Here is a 20,742-nt window from a genome sequence, read left to right on the forward strand (position 1 = left end):
GCTGCCTTCTAGCTCGTGTGTTCTGTCCGCTTCGGGTTGGGGGTATCAGAGCCGCAGCCCGGACTCGCCACCAACTGTTTAAGGAGGTATAAATTTGTTTCTTTTCTTCCCCTTAACTTGTAGGTAGGAGGACTAAAGAGTTTCCCAGTGCACGAGGAATTCTGTACTCCTCCGAGAGCAAAGGCCCTATCTTTACAGTGTTGGAGGGTGAGCACTGCTGCAGCAAAAACATTCAGTTTGAAGACTTTTGACCCACAGCTGCTGGTTGTAAGTTAGAGAGGATGCAGCTGAATGAATTCCTTGTCAGTGTCCTGGACTTGGATTACTGAGACTGCAGGTCTTCTGTGTTTCATTAAATGGAGACCTGATGGCTGCTGGTTGTACCAAATATAATAGGTACTAAAGTACTGCTCCCTATTTATTTCCATGGAAACAGCAGATACAAAGAGCACAATAATACTGTTTGATAGAGCAAATTCTCGGATACAAAACACCATTTTTCAACATAAGCATATGCGATAGAGTTTTGCCAGCAATGAGCAAGAGCCTGTGTGCCATGCTCATAAAAATCTGCATGGTCATTTGGAACGTGGCTGGTCTTTCACATCACTGTTGCCTCTGCTGAAACACAGCACTCACCTCATTACTGTGCTGTTTGGTCTCCATAAACTTTCAGCAAAGATGAGTGAATGTTACTGCATGCCATTTTTTGCACATGGAGGAATTCAATGACACACCTTTGCTCATGCTCTCTTCCACGTTAGATGCCATTTTCTCTGATTGCCCTTCTGTCTCAAAGCAACCAAATTTAATGGAATGCTTGTGGGAAGGTACAACTTCTACTGCCATACCACCAATATCTGCTCTGACATCATGGGCCAACATAATAAAATAGGAGGCATTACTTTCAAGCAGCCCTCGTATAAATCATGTAACAATGAGCTATAGTCACAATAATACCACTATTCTCTCTTCTCACTATCTGGAACAGTGAATCATTTTTTTATCAGAAGAGAAATAGTAGCTCCAATTGTTGCTCCCCACTTCTCAGAAGAGGCTCAAATTCTGTGCAGTATGCGTAAGAAATCTGTAATCAGGGTAATTTACAGTGGATAAGAATGTGAGGCTTGTTTGTAATTGGGGAGGAGCTTAAAATAACACTAACAAAAGAGTGCTTCTTTTGGCTTTACTACCAGGGAAAACAAAGTATGCTATCAGGAAGCACTGCACACAAAATAGCTTTGTCTAATAAAATCAGAATAATTTGAATTGGAAGGAATCTTTAAAGGCCACTCAGTCCAAATCTCCTGCAATGAACAGGGACAACTACAGGTTGCTCAGAGCGCCCCCACCCTGATGCTTGAATATCTCCAGGGATGGGGCAACCACCACCCCTCTGGGCAACCTGCCCCAGTGCCACTACCCTGCTCAAGAGTCTGTCCCTTTCTTACAGCCCCCTGTTGGATTCTGAAAGGCCACTCTCAGGTCTCCCCAGAGCCTTCTCTTCTCCAGTCTGAACAGCCCCAGCTCTCTCAACCTGTCCTCAGAGGGAGGCATTCTATCCCTTGGATCACTTACACAGCCCTCCTCTGGATGTGTTCCCATAAATCCACGTCATTTTTGTAATGAGGACTTCCTGTCTGGCCGCAGCACTCCAGGTGGGATCTCACAGTGCAGAGCAGAGGGCAGGATCACCTCTCTCTCCCTACTGACCATACTCCATTTGATGCAGCTTTCGTTTGGCTTTCTGGGCTGTGAGGCCACTCTGCTGACTCATGTCCATTACTTCCAAGTCCTTTTCACACAGGCTGTGCTCCATTCTTATATCCTCCAGCTTGTACCTGTAGCGGGGGTTGGCACAACCCACATGCAGACCTCACACTTGGCTTTGTTGAACCTCATGAGGTTCTCCTGGGCCCACTGCTCGAGCATATCTTTGGTAGAATCCTCAGGTGTGTCAACCACACTACACAACTCGGTGTCATCTGCAAACTGCTGAGGATACACTCGATCCAACTACCTAAATCCACATACTATCCTTTTTTCTTAACACCAGCCCAGCCCCAGGCACAGGAGACGGGTACAGCAGATGGCCGGGGAGATCTGGGTGATGTGGGTCAGATAAGGCGCACGCTGTAAACCGTAAGGCTTTGTAGGCTATAAATTGCATTGGCAATTCTGCAGTCTCACCTGCTGAATAAGGGGAAAGCTTTTGGTTTTTGGTTTGTTTTACTTTCTGAGTGGATTGAGGATTCACCCCATCCAACACCTCCCGTATACCATAATGACGACCAAAACCAAATGTGACAAAGGAAACAATAAATCCAGGGCATGTTCAGACTTCGTGAGAAGCTGCGAACCAGGAATTTTTCCACAAACGCATTGTAAGGACTACTTTCGTGGGGATTCATTGCATCTTCCCCACAGTTCGTGTTGAATCCCGACTGGGGCGGGGCGGCTTTTTGTGTCGCCTTTTCTTTCGGTTGCACCGAGCAAAGCCTGACAGTGTAACGCGTCCCCTGGCTGCGGGCGGCAGATTCATAGCTGGGCCGGTCCCTGTACCAGTCGGCGGCTGCGGCCTGGCGCTAGAGGGCAACACGGCAGCCGAAGGCACAACAAAGCACCCGCCGCCGCCAGGCCCAACGCCGCGCACCCGCTGACGGGGCGGGCTCCCCTCGGGGCCGCCCGCCGAGCCCGTGCCTCACGGCGCCTGCGCGGAGCCTCCCGCCCAATCACCGCGTGAGAAGCCTCCCAGCCCAATCGCCGGCCTCGCCGCGCCGCGCGTCACCACGCACGGCGACCAATCAGAGGGTGCCAAAGGCTCCGTCCGCGATGACGTCGAGGAGCGGGTGAAGGGGGGGTGCACGACGCGTGCGCGCGGGTTTCCGTTAGCGCTGGCGCGCGCGCGTGGCAGGCGTGAGAGGAAGCGGGCGGCCAGGCGGGGGGAGGGGAGGCGAGGCCAGGCGGCGGCAGCGGCGGGTCCGGCGCGGGGCGGGCTTCGCGCTCCGTCCTCCGTCCGCTGCACGGCCACGGGCAGCGCCCGCTTCGTCCCAGGCGGCGGCGTCGCCGCGCGAATCCGCGAGTGACGCGAGGGGGAGGGCCGAGAGCCTCAGGCCTTGTAGGCCGCAGGGAGTCGGCGTGACTCGGCCGGGCCGGGCCGCCCCCGCGCACTCAAGATGTCGGCGCAGGCCCAGATGCGCGCCATGCTGGACCAGCTCATGGGCACGTCCCGGGACGGTAAGCGGCTCCGCCGGGACCGGGGGGGGGAGGTAGGGGGAAGGGAGCGGGGGTAGCGGGGCGGGGCCGCCGGAGCCCTCGAGGTCGCGGCGGCAGCGGGCGGTGATTGGCGGCGCCGTGGGGCGGAGCTGCGTTCGGCCGCCGCCGCTCCGGCGGAGGCGCTTCCCGCGGACCCCGCCCAGAGCGGGGCTTTCCTCCGGGCGGGGCGGGGGGGCGAGCGAGAAAATGGCCCCCGGGGCCAGGGCCGCCACTGTAGCATCGGCCTGTCGCGTTATTTTTTGACTGAAGTGTGACCCAAATTCTCATTGTAGTCAGCAGGTGGGACTGCTGTTGCCTCCTGAAAGGGGGTTTAGTTACCCAAGCGGGCGAACCCCTCTTGCTCTTAGTTTTGTTTTTCTTTTTTTTTTTCCCCCGCAAAAACCTTTTCTCACAGCTTGATATTTGAGGCAGCAATTCCGAGAGAGATGCTTTAGGCACAGCCAGGCTTCTAGTCGATGGAAGATTCGATGGCAGTGGTCTGTAATCCAGAGAGCCTGGGGACTGCTTGAGAACAGGGGGTCCCAATAAGCTATGCAGTATTTCATTTATAAATGAGAGAATACCGCACCTGAAGGCAAGCTGTAATTAGAGGTTACGTGGGTATTCTGCATGCTGTAGTTCTTTCTGCAGGCATGCTGCGTGTTTGTTGAAGCTTTGTGTGGAGTTAATGATTATTATCTGTTTCCTCATGCATTTGCTGGGCAGGCCGCATGTGCTGGTGCTCAGTTATTGGGTCTGGGGCAGCACCACCTTCCTGACAGTTCTTTTAATGTAGAGTTTTAAATATAATAAACCTCCTAACGAAAAGCATTCGTGATGCATTGCATAAGGGTGTCCTGTGTGAAGACAGGAGTTGTACTCAGGGCCCTTTATGGGTTCCTTCCAATTCAGGGAGTTTCATTCTTTGGTAAATGCATTGGAAAACTACAGTTAAGCAGAAGTTGCCTTCTAGAGCAGTGCTGGATGTTGAGTTGTCAGCATGCAGGACCTAATGGAGCACATTGTTCTTGTCCCTGAAGATTTTGAGTGCTTCCTGTTGCAGCTGTGTGTGGCTGCACACTCAGCATGGCAGGATAGCACAGTGCTTGTGCAATTCAGCTCATTCCGGTGTCAGCACCCCAATGGCTGTGTCTGAGAGCTTTCAAGGGCTGGATGAAAGATATAAATGCAGGAGATTCTCTTGCAGTTTTTGAATATGTTTTCCGTTGGGCCATGGGAGAAGAATGTGATTTACCTCAGAGAACTGCTGGAAAGTGAAAATGACAGTTAGGTTTAAGATCTAAAGTGGGAAAAACAATGTCATACTAATTTCCTTTGCTTTTGTGAGAAAGCAGTTATTTTGCTGATAACAGGACTCCCCCTTCCCACTCACCTTCTAAATCTAGAACAGCGTCTGCTGAACTGAAACTGACTGGTGGGACGGGAAGCTTCTAAATAGCAGTCAGAATGAGGAAAGATAAGGAGAAAAGGCTGTTTGTAATCCTGGCTGCCATTATTGAATTAAGTAGGGAATTGAGGATCTCAGCGTAACACCACTCTGGTTCTTAAAAAATAGAAAGTGTAGTGGAACATCGCTTAATCTAAAATGCTTCCAGGGACTGATCATCATCCTTTTGAGTGAAGCTGGTACTTAATAAATTCAAGGCCACACTCAAGGTCATTGAAATACTGCTAACTCTGAGAGTAAAGGGGTTTTAATATTTTTTTTTTCCCCCCATTTCCTCCATTATCTTTGATCAATCCTCTGTTTCTAGCAATGTGCAAATCACAGCTTTCAGTGAAATGGGGCTGTTCATCTCCTGGATAAGTCTGGATAGGTCAAAGTTCATGATTCCCCTTGCATCTGTCCCCACTGCCTTTCATTTTCCTCTGCCTGGCCATAGAACTGACTTGAAAATGCTTCTAAAAATCGTGTATGAGTGGGATTTATGTCTGATGTTGTTCAGAATGACCAAAATGTGTTTGAACGCCCCCATTAATAGAATGTTGTACTCACTGCAGTCTGGTGGTGTTTTTTTTTTTTGGTGAGGGAAGGTACCTAGAATGTGCAGGCTTAACATTCTCACCCATGGGGAAATTGGAAATCTGGTGTCTTCTGTGAGAATAGTGCTAACTCAGAGGTGAACTCAGATCAAATGATGTTGCCTGAATATGTGGCCTACGTTGCTTTTTCAGAGCTATTCTCTGTAGAGGATACGAATGTACTCCAAAAGTGAAGTATTCAAGCAGTGTAGTTACTAAATGCTGTTAAGTCTTGTTGAGCTCCGAGAACGCCTAAAGTCACTCTTCTGTGCTGGTCAAAGAGAATACCCACGTTGCTGTAGGAATACTTACAAGGACCAAGCTCAGCGAGGAGCTTCTCTCTTTCAAACAGAATTAATTGCCCAGCGTGTGGCTTCCCAGAGCTGTGCCATGCTGGGCCTGCCCCTGTGCTGTATCCTTTCCCCGGGGGCCCTACGCATGTGGGCAGGGAGAGCTGAGAGCTGTGTTCTTTGGTAGCCTGCTCCTTCTGTCTGAGTTCTGGCAGTGGGAGAGATGCGCTTGGGGTCAAACTGCTCTCTCCACGTTTGCTGCCTGGTACCTGCTGGCAGAGGCTTAAGTACAAACTGTTGAATAGATACTGTGGGTTCCCCAAATATTGGAAAATAACGAGCGCGGAAGATAAGGTACTGACCCTATGTACTTACATCCAAGTGTTATATCAGTCTTGTTTTTTCAGTGCTAGCAGTTAAGCAAAATGATTTTGTCACACCTGACAGTTAAGAGATGATTTGGAGGTGAATTTAGTGCTGATGACCAAGGCTGTGTGAATTTGTCACTCAGATATATGGAGTAAGCTGAGAGACTGAAAAGTATGAATTTTTAAATTACTTTAAGTGACTTTTCATCTCTGAGATTCATGAAATAGTTTTAATAGCATAGTTAGGTAATGTCTTTCTCTATGATCTAGAAAATGGGAATGATCTTTACATATAGGTTTGCAGCTGTTAGAAGTTGTGACTGTGCTTCTCAAGTGAAATCTTCGCATCGTACCATCAGTACCCCAGGAGTACTCACTGTTATTTTTATGGTGGCACAGCACGGTCACTGCTTTGGAGAGCAGTGCAGGCCCAGGTGAGATTAGGACACACCTTGAAACAGCCAGTACTTGACTTTTGTATAACTAGCACTACACCAAAGCTGTGTTCTAGTCTAAGAACATGACCAACTAGCAAAGTTGATGAGTTTCTGTATAGATAAATACAGACAGATAAATGGTGTGCTTTTGAAGTTTACCTGCAGTCATGAAGATGTTCTCCCAAGCTTCCTAACAAATACTGCACTGTGTGACTAGGAGGAACTTGTTAATCTTTGGAGCCTTTAAATGTTTGGAGCACATATATAAGTGTCAGTCAGCCCCTCTTTGCTTTACCTGCTCTTTATTTGAGCTGTATATGGAGACCTTAATCAGAATCTGTAGCTGTGACTAGCAAAGCATTTCCTTGTTCTCTGTGTTGTTCTTACACTGAAAGTTTTAAAGTGCAGCACAGATCTTTGCACACAAAGAACTTCAAATAACGTGAATTTATCTTGTGTAAATTTTGCATGAAACTTTTATCAAGAGACCTTTAGAGCAAGCCCTCAGGAAATGTAAATTGGCTGCTAACACAGAGGCACCCGTGTGACTGTGCAAATCTAACCTCTTCATGAGGAGAGGGAAGTAATGGCTTTTGTGTCACCGCCAAGTGAGTGCAAATACCTTCCCAGCAAAGGAAAAGCAGCAAAAAGCATCTTGAATATGTGAATTTCAGCAGAACCTACCCCAAGTGTGGAACTGATAGCGACTCAGAAATCTGTCAGTAATAGCCACGCATACTCTGTGAAAAGATCAATCCAGTCAGATGGCTTGAGAGAAATGTTTGTGCTTAGTGAGTTGTGCCTATTTGCTGGCTTTGTTAGTAAGTTTTAGTAGCTCAGCCCTTAGAGAGGTGTGTCAGGTATTAGCAACACTAAGTCAGAATTAGCTTCCCATGTGCAACAGCAGCAGTACCTCCTGCAACTGTGTGAGGTTCTGCTAAGGAAAGATGCTGAGTGTTTGTTATACGATGCTTGCTTTGCTGATAAAATTTGATACACAGTCTTTAACATGATATTACACGATCAGTGGATTCATATTTGTTCTGCTGGACTGTGATGAAAATCTCCGAGGGCTGCTCCAAAAGCAATGCCTGCTATTTGATTATGTTGGCTGACGATATTAGAGGTGGATGCTGGTGGTATGGCAGCAGGGGGGCAGGCTGGCAAAATGGCGTCTGATGTGGAAGTGCGTATGAAGGAAGGGACATTGCATTTCCCATGTGGAAAAAATGGCACCCATTGATGTTTGCTGCAGGTTTGTGGAGACCAAACAGTGGGTGTGAGAGCAGTGAGGTGGTGCATGGTGCATTCCAGCAGCAGGGACAACAACAGATTTTACAAGTGCAGCATGTTCCTCGTTGGTGAAAACGCATGGCTAATAACGACGGCTGTGTTGAAAACTAGTGTTTTGTAATGAGGATTTCTTCTATCAAGAAGTGTTACTGTGCTCTGTGTTGTAGTTTCCATGAAAATAAATGGGAAGCATTACTTTTGGAGCAACCTATGCAGTATGGCATAGAAATGTGCCTTGCCCAAATCATACTGCGTAAAACTAGAGCTGTTTCTTGAGCAAAAATAGTGATTTTTTTCTGTTACTTTTATATACATTTTACCAATGATGGTTTTCTTCAGTGGAAAAAAAAAAAAATCACTGGAAACACCGGAGTGGCTTACAGTAATAGATATTGTCTTCTTTGATTTCTTAGTGAGCACAAGTGCTAAAGATCAAGGGTTAAATAAGTTGCTATTCTGAGCTAATTTAATGATTTACCTATTAAAGTAGAATTTAGGAGATCTGAAATATTAGTGGTGGTGTCGTCTTTAGCAGCGTTTAAGGCCGCTTCTAAAACTTAGATGACTGCAACTACTTGATCCTCGGATCTGTTTTCTTTTTACAGAATATATAAAGCCTTTAAGTACTCCTAACAGTTCTTTAGCGTTGGCCGTATGAAGAGTGCCCCAGCTTAAGTATAATTTGCTGCAGATAAGTGCGGTGTGGGCTGCGTGACCTCTGAAACCCTGGGTTTAGGAACAATTGCGTTCACACTTCTGTGAGTGCCTCTGAGAAGCTCTTCTGACTCTGCAGTATGCTGAGTGTTGGGTGTAGTGTCATTTACCCCCTCCAGCAGCTCGTGTAGACCCCAGAGGTCACGACCCTCTGCAGATGACTGATGTGTAGGCTGGCAGCAGGCTGCATCTTCTGCATTGCCAGCAGTTCTGCGCCGTTCTGGGGGTACAGAGCTTACAAAAGTCACGAGAAAAATAAAATATATTTTCTTAGGAGGCAGTTGGGGTTTGGAAGGAGTTCTAAGAGGGATATACAATTCAGTTATCGGTAGGAGGTTGGACGCAGCGCCTTTTCTTTCTTTCAAAATCAGAAACGGCATAGATTAGAAAGAATGGGGAATGTAGATAGGAAAATGTATGCATCAGAGCGTTCTGTGTGCAGGAACCTCTCTGAAGGTCTGAAATGCCAGACCAAAGGCACCGTGCAGAAATGTGAATGTCAGTTGCAGTGTAAATGTGGAATACATTTATAAGGATGCCATTTGATCTGTTCTTGGTACCTCTTTATTTTCTCTGTTGTCTCATCCCAGCTTGGTGATTGTGATTATCACGCTAGCCCCTTAGAGGGAAAAAGCCCACGTTGCAGAGTCAGTCACTAATTGCGTTAGAGATACAAACACAGCGGCCTCTGGGCGTTGAGGTAATGTCTGTGAAAATACTTCTTTCCAGCTTTACCTAGGGAACCTTCAGTCCCTCAGCAATTTCCTAGTCTTGGGACCTCCTTAACTGCTGCTAGGTTAGTGCCTAATAGCTGTCAGCTGCCTTTTTTTCAACAGTTCTCTTGATTTTGTTCATTTGTCTTTATGTAGAAGAATCTTTACAGTCAACGTGTATTTCTAGATGCTGTATTAAAATTGCTGGCAGAGTCGATTATTCTATACAAACTGAACAATCTGGCCCCTTGTTTTATTTATAAAGGTTCAATGTATCTTTGCCTGTCTACATCAATCTGCAAGGGAGTGTCAGAAAGGCCCCGCATTCGCCGAGCCGTGAGTTATCGCTAACTTTTCAGATGTGTTAATGAATGTGGAACAAACGCAGTTGTGTTTTAAAACAAACAAACAACAACGAACTATGGATCCACCTCCTAAAAAGCAAAACAAAACATGGAATTCTTTACTGCAGTAGCAGGCATGATTACAAAGGGATTGCTCTAAATTTTTAGTGGTGTGAGTAACAGTGGTAAGTTTAACCTCCAGAAAACCTATTGCTGAACTGCTTTGAAGCTGCCTTCAGCCTGTGGATTACTGGGTTTAGCTGTTGTATCCCTGCAGTCAAATTAAGCACGTGGTGTTCTGGGGAACTTTTGTTTGCTTAATAATCTGAAACTGGGCCCAGCTGAAAATGCTATATTAGCATCCTATGCATGGAGCATAAATGTGATTGTATCATGAGAAAGGCTGAACGTGTTGGTTTTTTTTTAATTCCCCTCTGTCGTATTTACCTAAGTAATGGATTTGACTTTTTGAATTGTTTAATAAATTCAAAATTCTCAGCATTTCCAATCGAGTCATAAAAATGTAGTAACTGCAAAATGCATCCATGTTCTTTATAGTACTTGAAGAAATGGATAAGATTGCTATATGAACTCATTGTATGTCTCTTTTCACTCAGCAACCCTTCTTGCTTCAGTAATTCACCAGTAGGTTTTCAATGATTAAACATTTGAACACGTTTTTATTTTTTTATGAATAAATAGATGAATACTGAAAGAGATTAAGGTGTTTGTTTCATCATGCCTGTATCTTAACAGCAAGAGAGCCTTAGCAGCAACCTCTCTTCTGAATCTCTGTGACAATGACGTTATGACTTGAAGGAAAGCATATTTCCCCACCCCCTCTCCGTCCCCCCAAATACCAGCTAGTGACTTTGATTTGGAGACTTCAGGTCTTGCTCCCAGATGGGGTTCTTTAAACTTGCAATTGGATGTCAGAGCGTGCACAGGTTGATGCCTCTGCTGATGCTGGAACTGCAACCTGCCATGACGAAGATGCAATTAAGATGTTCCCATCCCAACAAACAGCATGTAGGAAAAACGATGTATTATGGCTTATGATGCAGTTATATGCAAACATCTGTAAAATAATTTTGCATATAGGCTAAGTCCATATGTTTGACTGACTTTTTTTCAGGTTTTTAAGCATTTAAATTCATTCCTCTGCCAACCCTTTATGCTACTCCTGTCAGAAGTAAGAGGGTGCTTTACATCAAAAAGCAAAACAATAAAATGAGTATCAGGTGGGATTCAGTGAAGACTCACTATGTATCATTTTGTTTATGAAGCTGCTTTTATTTGCTAATTGTTGCATAGAAGTACATTGCTATTTCATACAAAACATGAATAGAGCTTGTTTAACAAATGCTGTTGTAGCAAAGTATTTTAAAGCTAATACTGCCCTTCTGGTTTCAAGCACTTCTCACACTACATATTTGTAGGGGAAGTATGAGAGTATCCTTCAATAGCACTGTAGAGCATTAAAATATGTATTTGTGGTTTTGGCTTTATTTGGCAACGAAGCATAGAGTGTTTTAAGTTCTAGTCTCTGTAGGTCTTCACTACGTGACAGGACAGTGTTAATGCTTTGCATGTAACTTGCAGAATGTGTCTGGCTTCCCCAGATTTCTAACCTGATTGTGTTGGTTTCTATGTTGCAGGTGACACGACCCGCCAGCGAATCAAGTTCAGTGATGACAGAGTGTGCAAGAGTCACCTCCTCAACTGCTGCCCTCATGATGTCCTCTCTGGAACTGTACGTAACTGAGTGTCTTGCTTCATTTAGTTAAGAATGGCAAAATTGAATTACGTTTGATCTTTTTTAATATCTGTTGACTTTGTGGTTTTCAACCACAGGTTGGATTCGTGCCAACTTTCATACAAAAACTGAATTTTGTATTACGGAGGCTTTTTTCTCTCCATTTCTGGCACTGTATGTTAATTATTACTTAGAAATTCATATTTGTTCGCTATAGCATACAAAACCTAAAACAGATAAGACTACCTACGTAAATTATGCTGTAACAAAGTGTTTATACACTGGTAGTGTTGCAACTAGCAGAAATACTCCTATAAAATTCTATACAAATGCATGAAGTTACTTCCTTAAAACTTCCTGTTGGCATCTGAAGGGGAAGAGAAGTTTTTCTTTTTTAATTCAGTTGCATTTTTGTGACAGCAGTTGAAAGTACCAATAACTGTATTTCTAGAAGTGAAATATATTGCACATAAGTGACAAAGTGCATGATATCCAGTTACTGTCCTATTTTTACAGATTTAAGGCAATTTAAAAATCTCTAGTTGTAGTATATTAATAACTTGTCTTGGATTTTTGATTCTGTATCAGAGGTTCCTATGTAGGAACAAAGTGCTCTGACATGTGCCAGTGACTTTTCTAGAGCAGTGGTGCTTCGCTCTGGGGTGCCTTTGTGAAAGGCAGGGAAGTTGTTATGCTGATTATGGAAAAAGAATGTACATGTGGGCAGTTACCTCAAAACAGCTGATAGATGAGTGTGTTGATGTACTGGATCTCGTTTGCCTACTATTCTTAATGCAGCACTTCAGTAGGTTTTCTTATTTGTGTTGGCATTTTTTCTTACCCTATGGCAGAGGAGAGAATAAGCACTGGAAAATATGTCTTAAGGGCTATTTGAAGTATTAATAATAAGCATTGTTAGTTCTCTGTACCTTACTCTTTGAAATGGCTGACTTGATTGGAGTCTTCAGTGAAATACAGAATTAAGTCCATTTCCAAGATGAAAAACTGAAATATGTAGACTTGGTAACTGGTTTACCTATGTCTTATCCTTCAATATGAATAGCTGTCATCTTAAATAACCGTGATATTTCTGGTAAATCAAAGGGCTTCAAAGACTCACGGCTGTACTAAATTTGTTTGCTTTACTTATTTTGTCGTTTCTTCTACTGATAGACCAATAACTACAGTTTCTCCTTGCCTTCTATGAGAAGTCCCTAGAAAAGTGGATGCAACTTTAATTATCATGAAACACATCGTCAGGAGGCAAAACGAGTAGGAGAACGGAACTAGAGAATTTAAGATTTGTCTTAATAAAAAAGGCAGTGGAATAGAAAAGCTCCCCTTGTTCAGCCCCTTCTTAAGGCTTGTGCCTCCTTTGCCTTGTTCTTGTGTGTTGTGTTAGGTATCAACTGAACATAATGCATGCTGAAGCTAGGGCCGTGTAAGTGATAACAACTTGATAACAATGCATTATGTATCATTACTGTGTATGTATAGTGTGCATGTGTAGTTCTATTTTTCAACTATTTTATGTGTAACTCTGAAGCGGAGGGGAAAAGGAACATGTTCCTCTTTTCCCATCTGTTATGTTGTCTGGCGCTTTGGTTGCGTGGTGAACAAAAGACCTCATGGCTGGGGACATAAATGCATGCTACAAAAATGTCTGAGGTCATTGAACAGAATTCACAGGGTCCTTTTCGAATGTTAGTTTGACAGCTTTCCACTGTGGTATAATTTCCATAAACAAATACTTTTAGAATGGCTGTTGTTAGCAAGTAAGTGTTGTTTATAGTTCTAAAGGTTCTAGGTAGCATCCAGTAATACCTCTTACAGTGCAAATCAGGCATGTAGGCTGGGCCTGTCTATGAGTATGTTGGTTCTTGCTTAAAGCTCTCTTCTGTCTCATTCTGAGTTCTGCTGCTGCTCTTGGAGTATTTATTCAGTGAGTATATGTCACTTGCTTTCTTCCTCAAAATTCAAGTAGGCATCAGATGACAAAATGTGATCCATGATGTCATTCTAGGTTCAGAAGAGCAGTGACTAGCCAAATACTGTCAGTGGGAGTAGCAGCAGGGGACTCATCAGAAGCAGGCATTCTATATTACCCATCCAGTGTTGTGCTGTTCAGTGTTCTTAAGAAACATGCTTCTTACCTTAACAGCACAGCTCTTACAAGAGCAGAAAGCAAATAGCGTGTCTGACAGGTTATTGACGATTTGGGAAATGAAGATTTGTTGGGATTTGTTTCCTGAGTTTTGAGAGGAAAATTGTAATGTATCTTAATGTTCAAGATTGATATGTGATGAGGATTGTGTGACTTTGAATTCAATATTAGAATTTTATGCTTATCCAAAAAAATAGGTTCTGTTGATCTGGTTTATAATGCAGTCAATGAAGAGACTTAACCATATCAATAAAATACTAGGTGTGAATTGCCAATTTTTTGGGGCTATATCTGCCTTCCTTTGAAATGCACTCTACTGCTCCCCTCTGCAAAATGCAGACTTTTGTGCTACTCCATTCTGCCCACTTCTTCAGAAGCACTTGGGGAAGACACACGGATGTATGAAACAAGTAAAACTGCTGCTACCAGTAGAATATGTTAATTCCATTTGTTCTTTAATGGCAGAATACCCAAAACTCCACTAAGGAACGCATGCTGACATCCCTTGATGATAAAATCACGTTCCCCAGACTGCAGTGTGTATCAGCAACAGTAGTGCACACGTACATTTAGTAGAAGATTGGAAAGTTTGTTTTGTCCAGATTTCTGTGAATCTCATCTCTTCTGTCTTTAGGTGTAGTGTCTGTTTCTTTCTTTTTAACAATACTGTATGAGTTCTTCCGTCACTTCTGGGCTTCTCAAGAACATTTAGAGTTGTTATTTTTGTCAGATGACTTCGATCAGATTTATCTTTTGGTTATCATTAGAAGTGTTTATTGGGGGGAAAAAGGCCACAAAACAATAACAAGCAAACTCACAAATGATTAAAGGTTTGAATTTTTAGTTTAATAGGAGATTTCCAATGTCTAGATGGGCAACAATGCCCAGATTCTGACTCCTTAGAGCTTCCTTTTGTACTCCTCTGTCTTACTTCCTTGAAGTAGCTTTCATGGTAAAATAGTCCTTCCTGGAAACCTAAATATTTGACTGAGGGCTGTAAGTCATAAATACTAACTCTGTTTCAAATTTAAATTTTCTTCTGGGTGCTTTGCCACCAGAACAGTTCCTTCTGGTTCAGTTACCCTTCTCTTTCATGGAAATAATGGGCTGTGTTGAAGGTATTGGAAGACTGTTGAATCCTAACACTAGAAATGTAAAAAAAAAAAAAAAAACAAAAAAAAACAGAGGATGTTATAATTCTGAATGTATTGTGCCCTGTGATTGTCTTGTACATTGTGTTGTTAAGTTAGCTTAGGATCTGCCTGATGCAAGTCAGTAAGATGGCAGAAATGACTTTGTATTCAAGATTATAAAATGCTGTCTGTTCAGAACCTACTTTTAACATTGCTCACAAATGCTTTTCTGTTTTTAATTGACACTTGTTCATGCTTTGGTGTTCTGCTTTTTGAAGTTGATCACGCTGGCACTGGTTCTTACATATAAGTTAGTAGTTCAAATGTTTGCTCATTCAAACACTTTTTCAAGATGAGAATTTTATGATGAGATTAACTCTTTGAGTCCTGTCTTTTAGGACACAGAAATTGAAATAAAAATTGCTAAGTGATAAAGATTTAGCACTTACTTTACCTTTTTAGCCTCAGTAAATGCTGATAGTCTTGTGATGGTTGATATTTTTGTTGGTTGTTTTTGTTTTTCATGGTTTTTGAGTTCTTTTTCATCAGTGTTAGAAAAAGGTTTTTGCATATCTGTATACACATACATACGTGTGTGTATTATGGCATTGGGACTAAAACTGCATATGTAGAAGTCAAATGACTCCTCCTTAATGGTGTGGCCCTCTCAAGTAACAGTCTCTGGATGAAAATGCTATGCTGTCTTCCACAGGTTTTACAAGGTGGGCAAGAATGTGTTTTTTCTATCTTTGTGAGTATGTGTCCGAGTTGTGGTTGAAGTGATAATGTAGTGACATTTAAAGCAAATACCTTCAGTAAGTTTAAAAGTAATCAAGTCCTGAACACTTGCAGTAGTAACTGGCAGGTTGCCTCCCCAGCAGGTCAGTGCTTCTGCAGTGACCTTTGTTTGGTTGTTTTATTATGTTGATTGTCCTTTCCTGTTGAGAGGTAAATGTCACAAGTATTTTATGTAATCTTGCAAATTGTAGTTGAGAAATTTCTTTCTACTGGGTGAACTTTATCTGCTTTTGTGTGCGTTTGTTGAGGTAGGTTCCTTTTTGCTTTTTGCATTTTGTTTTTAAAGTCCTCAAAGTATGCTATTGGTGCAGTCCTACAGTTAAGTGCATGGTTAGGCACTCATAAGTCCCTTGCATCCAGCCCTTCAGGACTCACGCTGGCTAAAACAACACTGACTGGGACATGCAACATGCTTTGAGACGTGATTATCTTTAAGCTTATTAGGGTGGAATTCTGTTCCAGATAAAGACACCTAAATTTAGGTTCCATCTGGGGAGCTCAATGTCCAAGATCTATTTCACATGCCACTGGGTGTCCCTCTGAAGGTGGGCTCAGTGCATCTGGTCTCATTGCACTGTACTGCTCAGATCTTTTTACTGTGGAAGAGCAGTTGGGTTAGTCCTCACATCTGCAAATAGATGTGATTAAGTACTTGTATTTATGTATCTTCTTCTGGAGCTGATATCTTTGTCAGTAGTTCCATAGGCTTGATGGAAGTATAGAAGTATTCCATGCTTAAGATTCAGTTGTGCTGATGTGATTATTTCATGTTCTGCTAGAGGTTATCAGCATATCAGTTTAGGTCTGATTGATCACGTGAACTGCTTTAACCTTTGCAAATGAAATTAGGCTTGCATAAGCCACCTCGATTCATAGTCTTCAACCTAGTGGTGATGAATTTCTGTATGCTCTGTTGAGTCAGTAAGTGATCACATCGATCTCTTTAGACGTATTCTTAATTAGTTTGACCAGTGCTTAAAGAACAACCTGATTTTACCACGTTCCGTTTTAATGAGCGTAATTTATATAGAAGAAGGGTTGGGTTGTTCATTTTTTATCATTGCTCTTCAGTATGGTTATCTGACTTTAGCATTTTATAGCCTGATTATAAATTAACATTAAAGAAACAGATATCTCATTTAAAAGTGAGGCATTGCTGCCAGCTTTAGCTTTCAGTGAAAATCTATTCTAAGATACTAAAGCCTTCAGAAGTAGGTAAAATTAAAGAAGGGAACATTTTTCTTGACACTCTTGGTAAAGGGAGAGGTGTGGTACCTCTAGTACACAATGTTTCCCCTCAGATCAGAATTTTGTAAACAAATTCTCTTGCTGAACATGAGCTGTTTTGGTGGGGGTACCTTTTTAACTAGAAAGAATTCTCTACAGAAATGCTGTTCAGAGTATCACCTCTCAGAACACATCAAAGATGCATACTGTTTTTAGAAACTTTAATAGTGTGTGATACTCTCTCACACCTCTCAACATCAGTCCTTTGCGTTTTAAGTAGGTTTGGCTTTTATATGCTTCTCCTGCAGACCTTACTGTGTGCATCCAGTAATCTAATCAGAAGAATATAGTAGTCATAAAAGCATGAAGATGAGAAGCTTCTCGTAGATTGCTCAAGACCTGAAAACAAAACCTTATGTTCATGGTTTCAAGAATAGCACCGCGTCTGATGTTTTAGTCTCTGTTCGGCTACTGTCAGCTCCTTTGAGTACACATTTATTTTTCATAAAAGCTCTTCAGCTTCTGTGTTGCTTATTTTCTGGACACTTCTTTCTTGCCTATACATACTGAACCAGGGTAGTGATCTTTCTGTACCTGATTTGATTGACGTGGTGCCAAGCATCAATAGGAAGCTAACATTTTCCTGTGTTAATAGAGTTCTATCCATTTTCATGGATGGGATGACAAAAATAATTACTGAATCATTTCAGTATGAGGTTTATGGGGGTTAAAAATGAGTTATCTAAACCTCAGCTCTAGGAAATCAAGCATCTTTAATTGCCCATTTACAGTGAACGAAAGAAGAAAAAAATGTTATGGCGAACAGCAAGTTGTAGCAAGTCACTTTTTTCTCAAATAGAGCTCTGCAGCAGCAGCAGATGTGCATGTGGTTGCTAGACTATTTTCTGGACTAAATTTTCAGCAGTAACCTTCCTTTGTGATAAAGATCCTCAGGATAGGAATTTTTCTGAAGTTAACGCTCAGTAAAAATGCAGTAGCTGCAAAAAGTCCTGATGGTGTGTATGGCTTCTCATATTCAATAAACCAGTTATGTATAGCCTGAGGACTTAATTTTTCCCCCCTTTCATTGCTTTGCTCATTAGGATTCCTCTGTAAGTCACTTTAAGTAGCATGAGTCTGTCTAAAACTTCACTGCTGATGCGATGATTTTATGTGCATGCTATTTAAGCCTTCCGCAGTAGTTTGAAACCTGAACATCCCTTATAGCCACCTTCTGTTTCAAATATGATTGATCTTGAATGGTTGGCTGTTTTTGCCTTGATCTTGATCTTGAATGGCTGTTCTTTGCCTTTGGGGTAAGGCACATCTTGGCGTCAGATTGCAACGTGGACATGTGGAACATGAAAATAATATCCTGCTGTATCTTCTGGCCTTCATCTCCTGTCCATCTATTTTGCAGATGGTCATATGAGCCAAACTACGTGAGCTTCTCTGTGGTTAGCAAGATCCTCAGCAGTTCCAATCCAGTGTAGACTTTTGAAAGTAATGAATCATCCCTGATATGAACCAACTTTGCCTAACTTAGCTTAACATATACCAGAAGTGCTTTTTAATCTGATCTTATGTGTAACGTGTAAATTGGCCAAACTTTTAAACTTTTGTCTGTTTCTGAGCTTAGTTTTACTAACAGTTTTTAAGATAAACATTTAGTAGTAATACTTCTGTTTAAGTATTTTCAAAGCAGCAGCCAGAGCTACTACAGGCTGCACTACAGAGCTGTTCTAACAATGATAGAATTTCTTCAGCAGCAAAGCCAACAAAAAGGAATCCAGTTTCACTTGTATATGCTTGTTGTTCCTCTGTTATGTCCCATGAGCATTTAGAAGGCTGTGCTCAAAGCTGGATTGAAGAGAAGGAAGCAATTCAACACTGTTTCTTCTCATTGTGAATGCTAACAAAAGAAAATGCTACATTACCTCCCTCCTACAGCCCCCTAAAAATTGCAGCTAATTTTATTGACGCTACTCAGGAGTTTGTGAAATGACATCTTGGTACTGTAAGAGATCCTAGCTACTCAGGTCCCCTATTATGCTTCCCCCTGTATTTTGTCAACACCTCTGTTTGCGTGGCTGCCTGACATGTTGGCCAAAGGTACTCTGCCGAAAAATTACCTCAATTTTTTGCTTTCTAAGCTGTTTTTTCCCAGTTGATACTCCAGTGTGCTGGTACGGGGGGAGGCACAGAGTGGTGATAAAGAGAGACCAGAATTGTTTTTCAGTGGTAGTGCTGGCTCAAAATAATTTCCAGGCTACACGATGGAATAAGAAGGAAACAGATTTCATCAAAATTCCTTTTGCTGCACAGTGTGCGAATTTCAATTTTAAGCCAGTATTTGTTATACCAAATAAAATTGAGTGCTCTTCTTGGTGATATTCTACATTAGATTAAAGATTAGTGATATAATAAATGAATTTGCTTTAGTTATGCTTCCTTCCTGTACCGTTGTAGACCAGTTTTAGATTACATGTAAAATATCTATACTTTCTCTTCTCTGATTCACAAGGACAGTGTGACACTCAGCTTATCTCTACTCATCAGCAAAATATTTTGGAGAGATTTGATTTTTTTTTTTTTTTTTTTTTTTTTTTTTTTTTTTTTTTTTTGCTACATGTGCTCTGAGAATATTTTTATAAGTAGCACTTAACAGTGATGCTGTGGTTGCAGCTATTCCAGATAATGATTATAGCCAGAACATTTATATCGTGAGCTGTGTGGAAAGATCAGATCAAGCACTTGACCATTTAATTGCTAATTGTTTGTAAGAATCTTGGTTCTCTTGTTTTAGTTCAAGACAGAATGTTCTACTTCAGTGACTTTTTTTGAACTTTCAGTAAAAATAACTTGTGCAGAACAGTAACGTTACGCTGTCACGTGAACAGCTATCATAGAATAAGCTGTCTACTCTGTCTTTATATTTTTTCATCATTAATGCATCTTTAATAGAAATCTGGGTTTGTCTTCAAAGCTTTATTAAGTTAAACTTATCCCAGTAAGGGAGATTATTTGCTTCAGCATGATTTCCTTTAACAGTCTAATATTAAACTTTATTCTTGCATATACTACTTGTTATACTACTTTCCCTATGTCTCTTTTCAGCGGATGGACCTTGGAGAATGTCTGAAGGTGCATGACCTGGCATTAAGGGCAGACTATGAAATAGCATCCAAAGATCAAGATTTCTTCTTTGAACTTGATGTATGTATTTTGTCATAATGGTGGAGAGAAAGTGTAACTTGCATGCCCTGGGCGAAATAAACTGAGCAACAAACAGTAATCTTTGGTGCACAAGGAAGGAAAACTTTTGGAAAGTAATTTTTAAATATTTGTTTACATGGCTCATCATGATCATGTGCAAGCACTTGAATTTCTAGTCATCTCAAGGTAGGATTGTTAATAACCTTTCAAAAGCAGATAAGTATGAACCTGCATGCTGCCTTAGCAGTAACAATTACTGAGCCAATGCTGTATAATTTGGTGTATAATTTGAAGAAAGGCTTCTATTCTTGTTGGGGGAAGAAAAGATCATTTTGTGCTGGGAGTAACAAATGATATGCTGTGTCTCAGTACATTGTTTGAGTAATACAGTTATGAACTCCCTGCTAGGAAGTTGGTCTTGAGCACAGATAAAAGGTTTGGGTTTGTTGTTGCTGGGGGTGGATGATGTTAATATACCTCATAGCTTAAAACCCTGCTGGAACAATGTTTTAGTATTGCATGTATTAGTGAGGTGAAGTGAATATATCTCTCCTTTCAGGAATTTTAATGTATGTTATAAATGCTGGCTGCTTCTTAGAGAATAAGAGTTGAGACAGAATCCCTTCCAAATTTCTGCAAGTACTTATGCATTTTGACAATGTGTAGACAGGTTTTTAAAATGTTAATGTGATTATGCACCATAAGCTGTTATGTTATTGTTTTATAAGTTTCACCAAGAAAGCCTTTTAAAAGTTAATCTTAAACCAGGAATTTGTTAAGGGTAATGAAGTACTAGTGTTCTTTGCAGTGTTAATTAGTATTCTGTTGGTGTTTTAGGCAATGGACCACCTGCAGTCATTTATTGCGGACTGTGACAGGAGAACAGAAGTTGCTAAGAAGAGATTAGCAGAAACCCAAGAAGAGATCAGTGCTGAAGTTGCAGCTAAAGTAAGCACATAAAAACTAATGGCTGAAGTTATTTTGGAGGTCT

At 41.8% G+C, this 20,742-nt stretch overlaps 1 protein-coding gene across 2 annotated transcripts in view; it reads left to right on the plus strand.

Moving 5' to 3' along the window:
* Positions 1-2,860: 2,860 nt before the first annotated feature.
* The window catches only part of LUC7L2 (LUC7 like 2, pre-mRNA splicing factor), a 30,571-nt gene continuing 12,689 nt past the window's right edge, over positions 2,861-20,742 (plus strand). The window contains exons 1-4 of one of the 2 annotated variants that reach the window (XM_085225224.1): positions 2,861-3,237; positions 11,116-11,210; positions 19,653-19,751; positions 20,589-20,699. In XM_085225224.1, the coding sequence (XP_085081350.1) occupies positions 3,177-3,237; positions 11,116-11,210; positions 19,653-19,751; positions 20,589-20,699 (366 nt within the window). In that variant the 5' untranslated portion in view covers positions 2,861-3,176. Of the gene's footprint in view, positions 3,238-9,491; positions 10,487-11,115; positions 11,211-19,652; positions 19,752-20,588; positions 20,700-20,742 lie in introns of those variants that run through there. The other variant, XM_010710121.4, reaches the window with a different exon arrangement.

Source organism: Meleagris gallopavo, chromosome 1 (assembly GCF_905368555.1).
Source record: "Meleagris gallopavo chromosome 1, MGAL_WU_HG_1.1, whole genome shotgun sequence".
Classification (NCBI taxonomy): domain Eukaryota; kingdom Metazoa; phylum Chordata; class Aves; order Galliformes; family Phasianidae; genus Meleagris; species Meleagris gallopavo.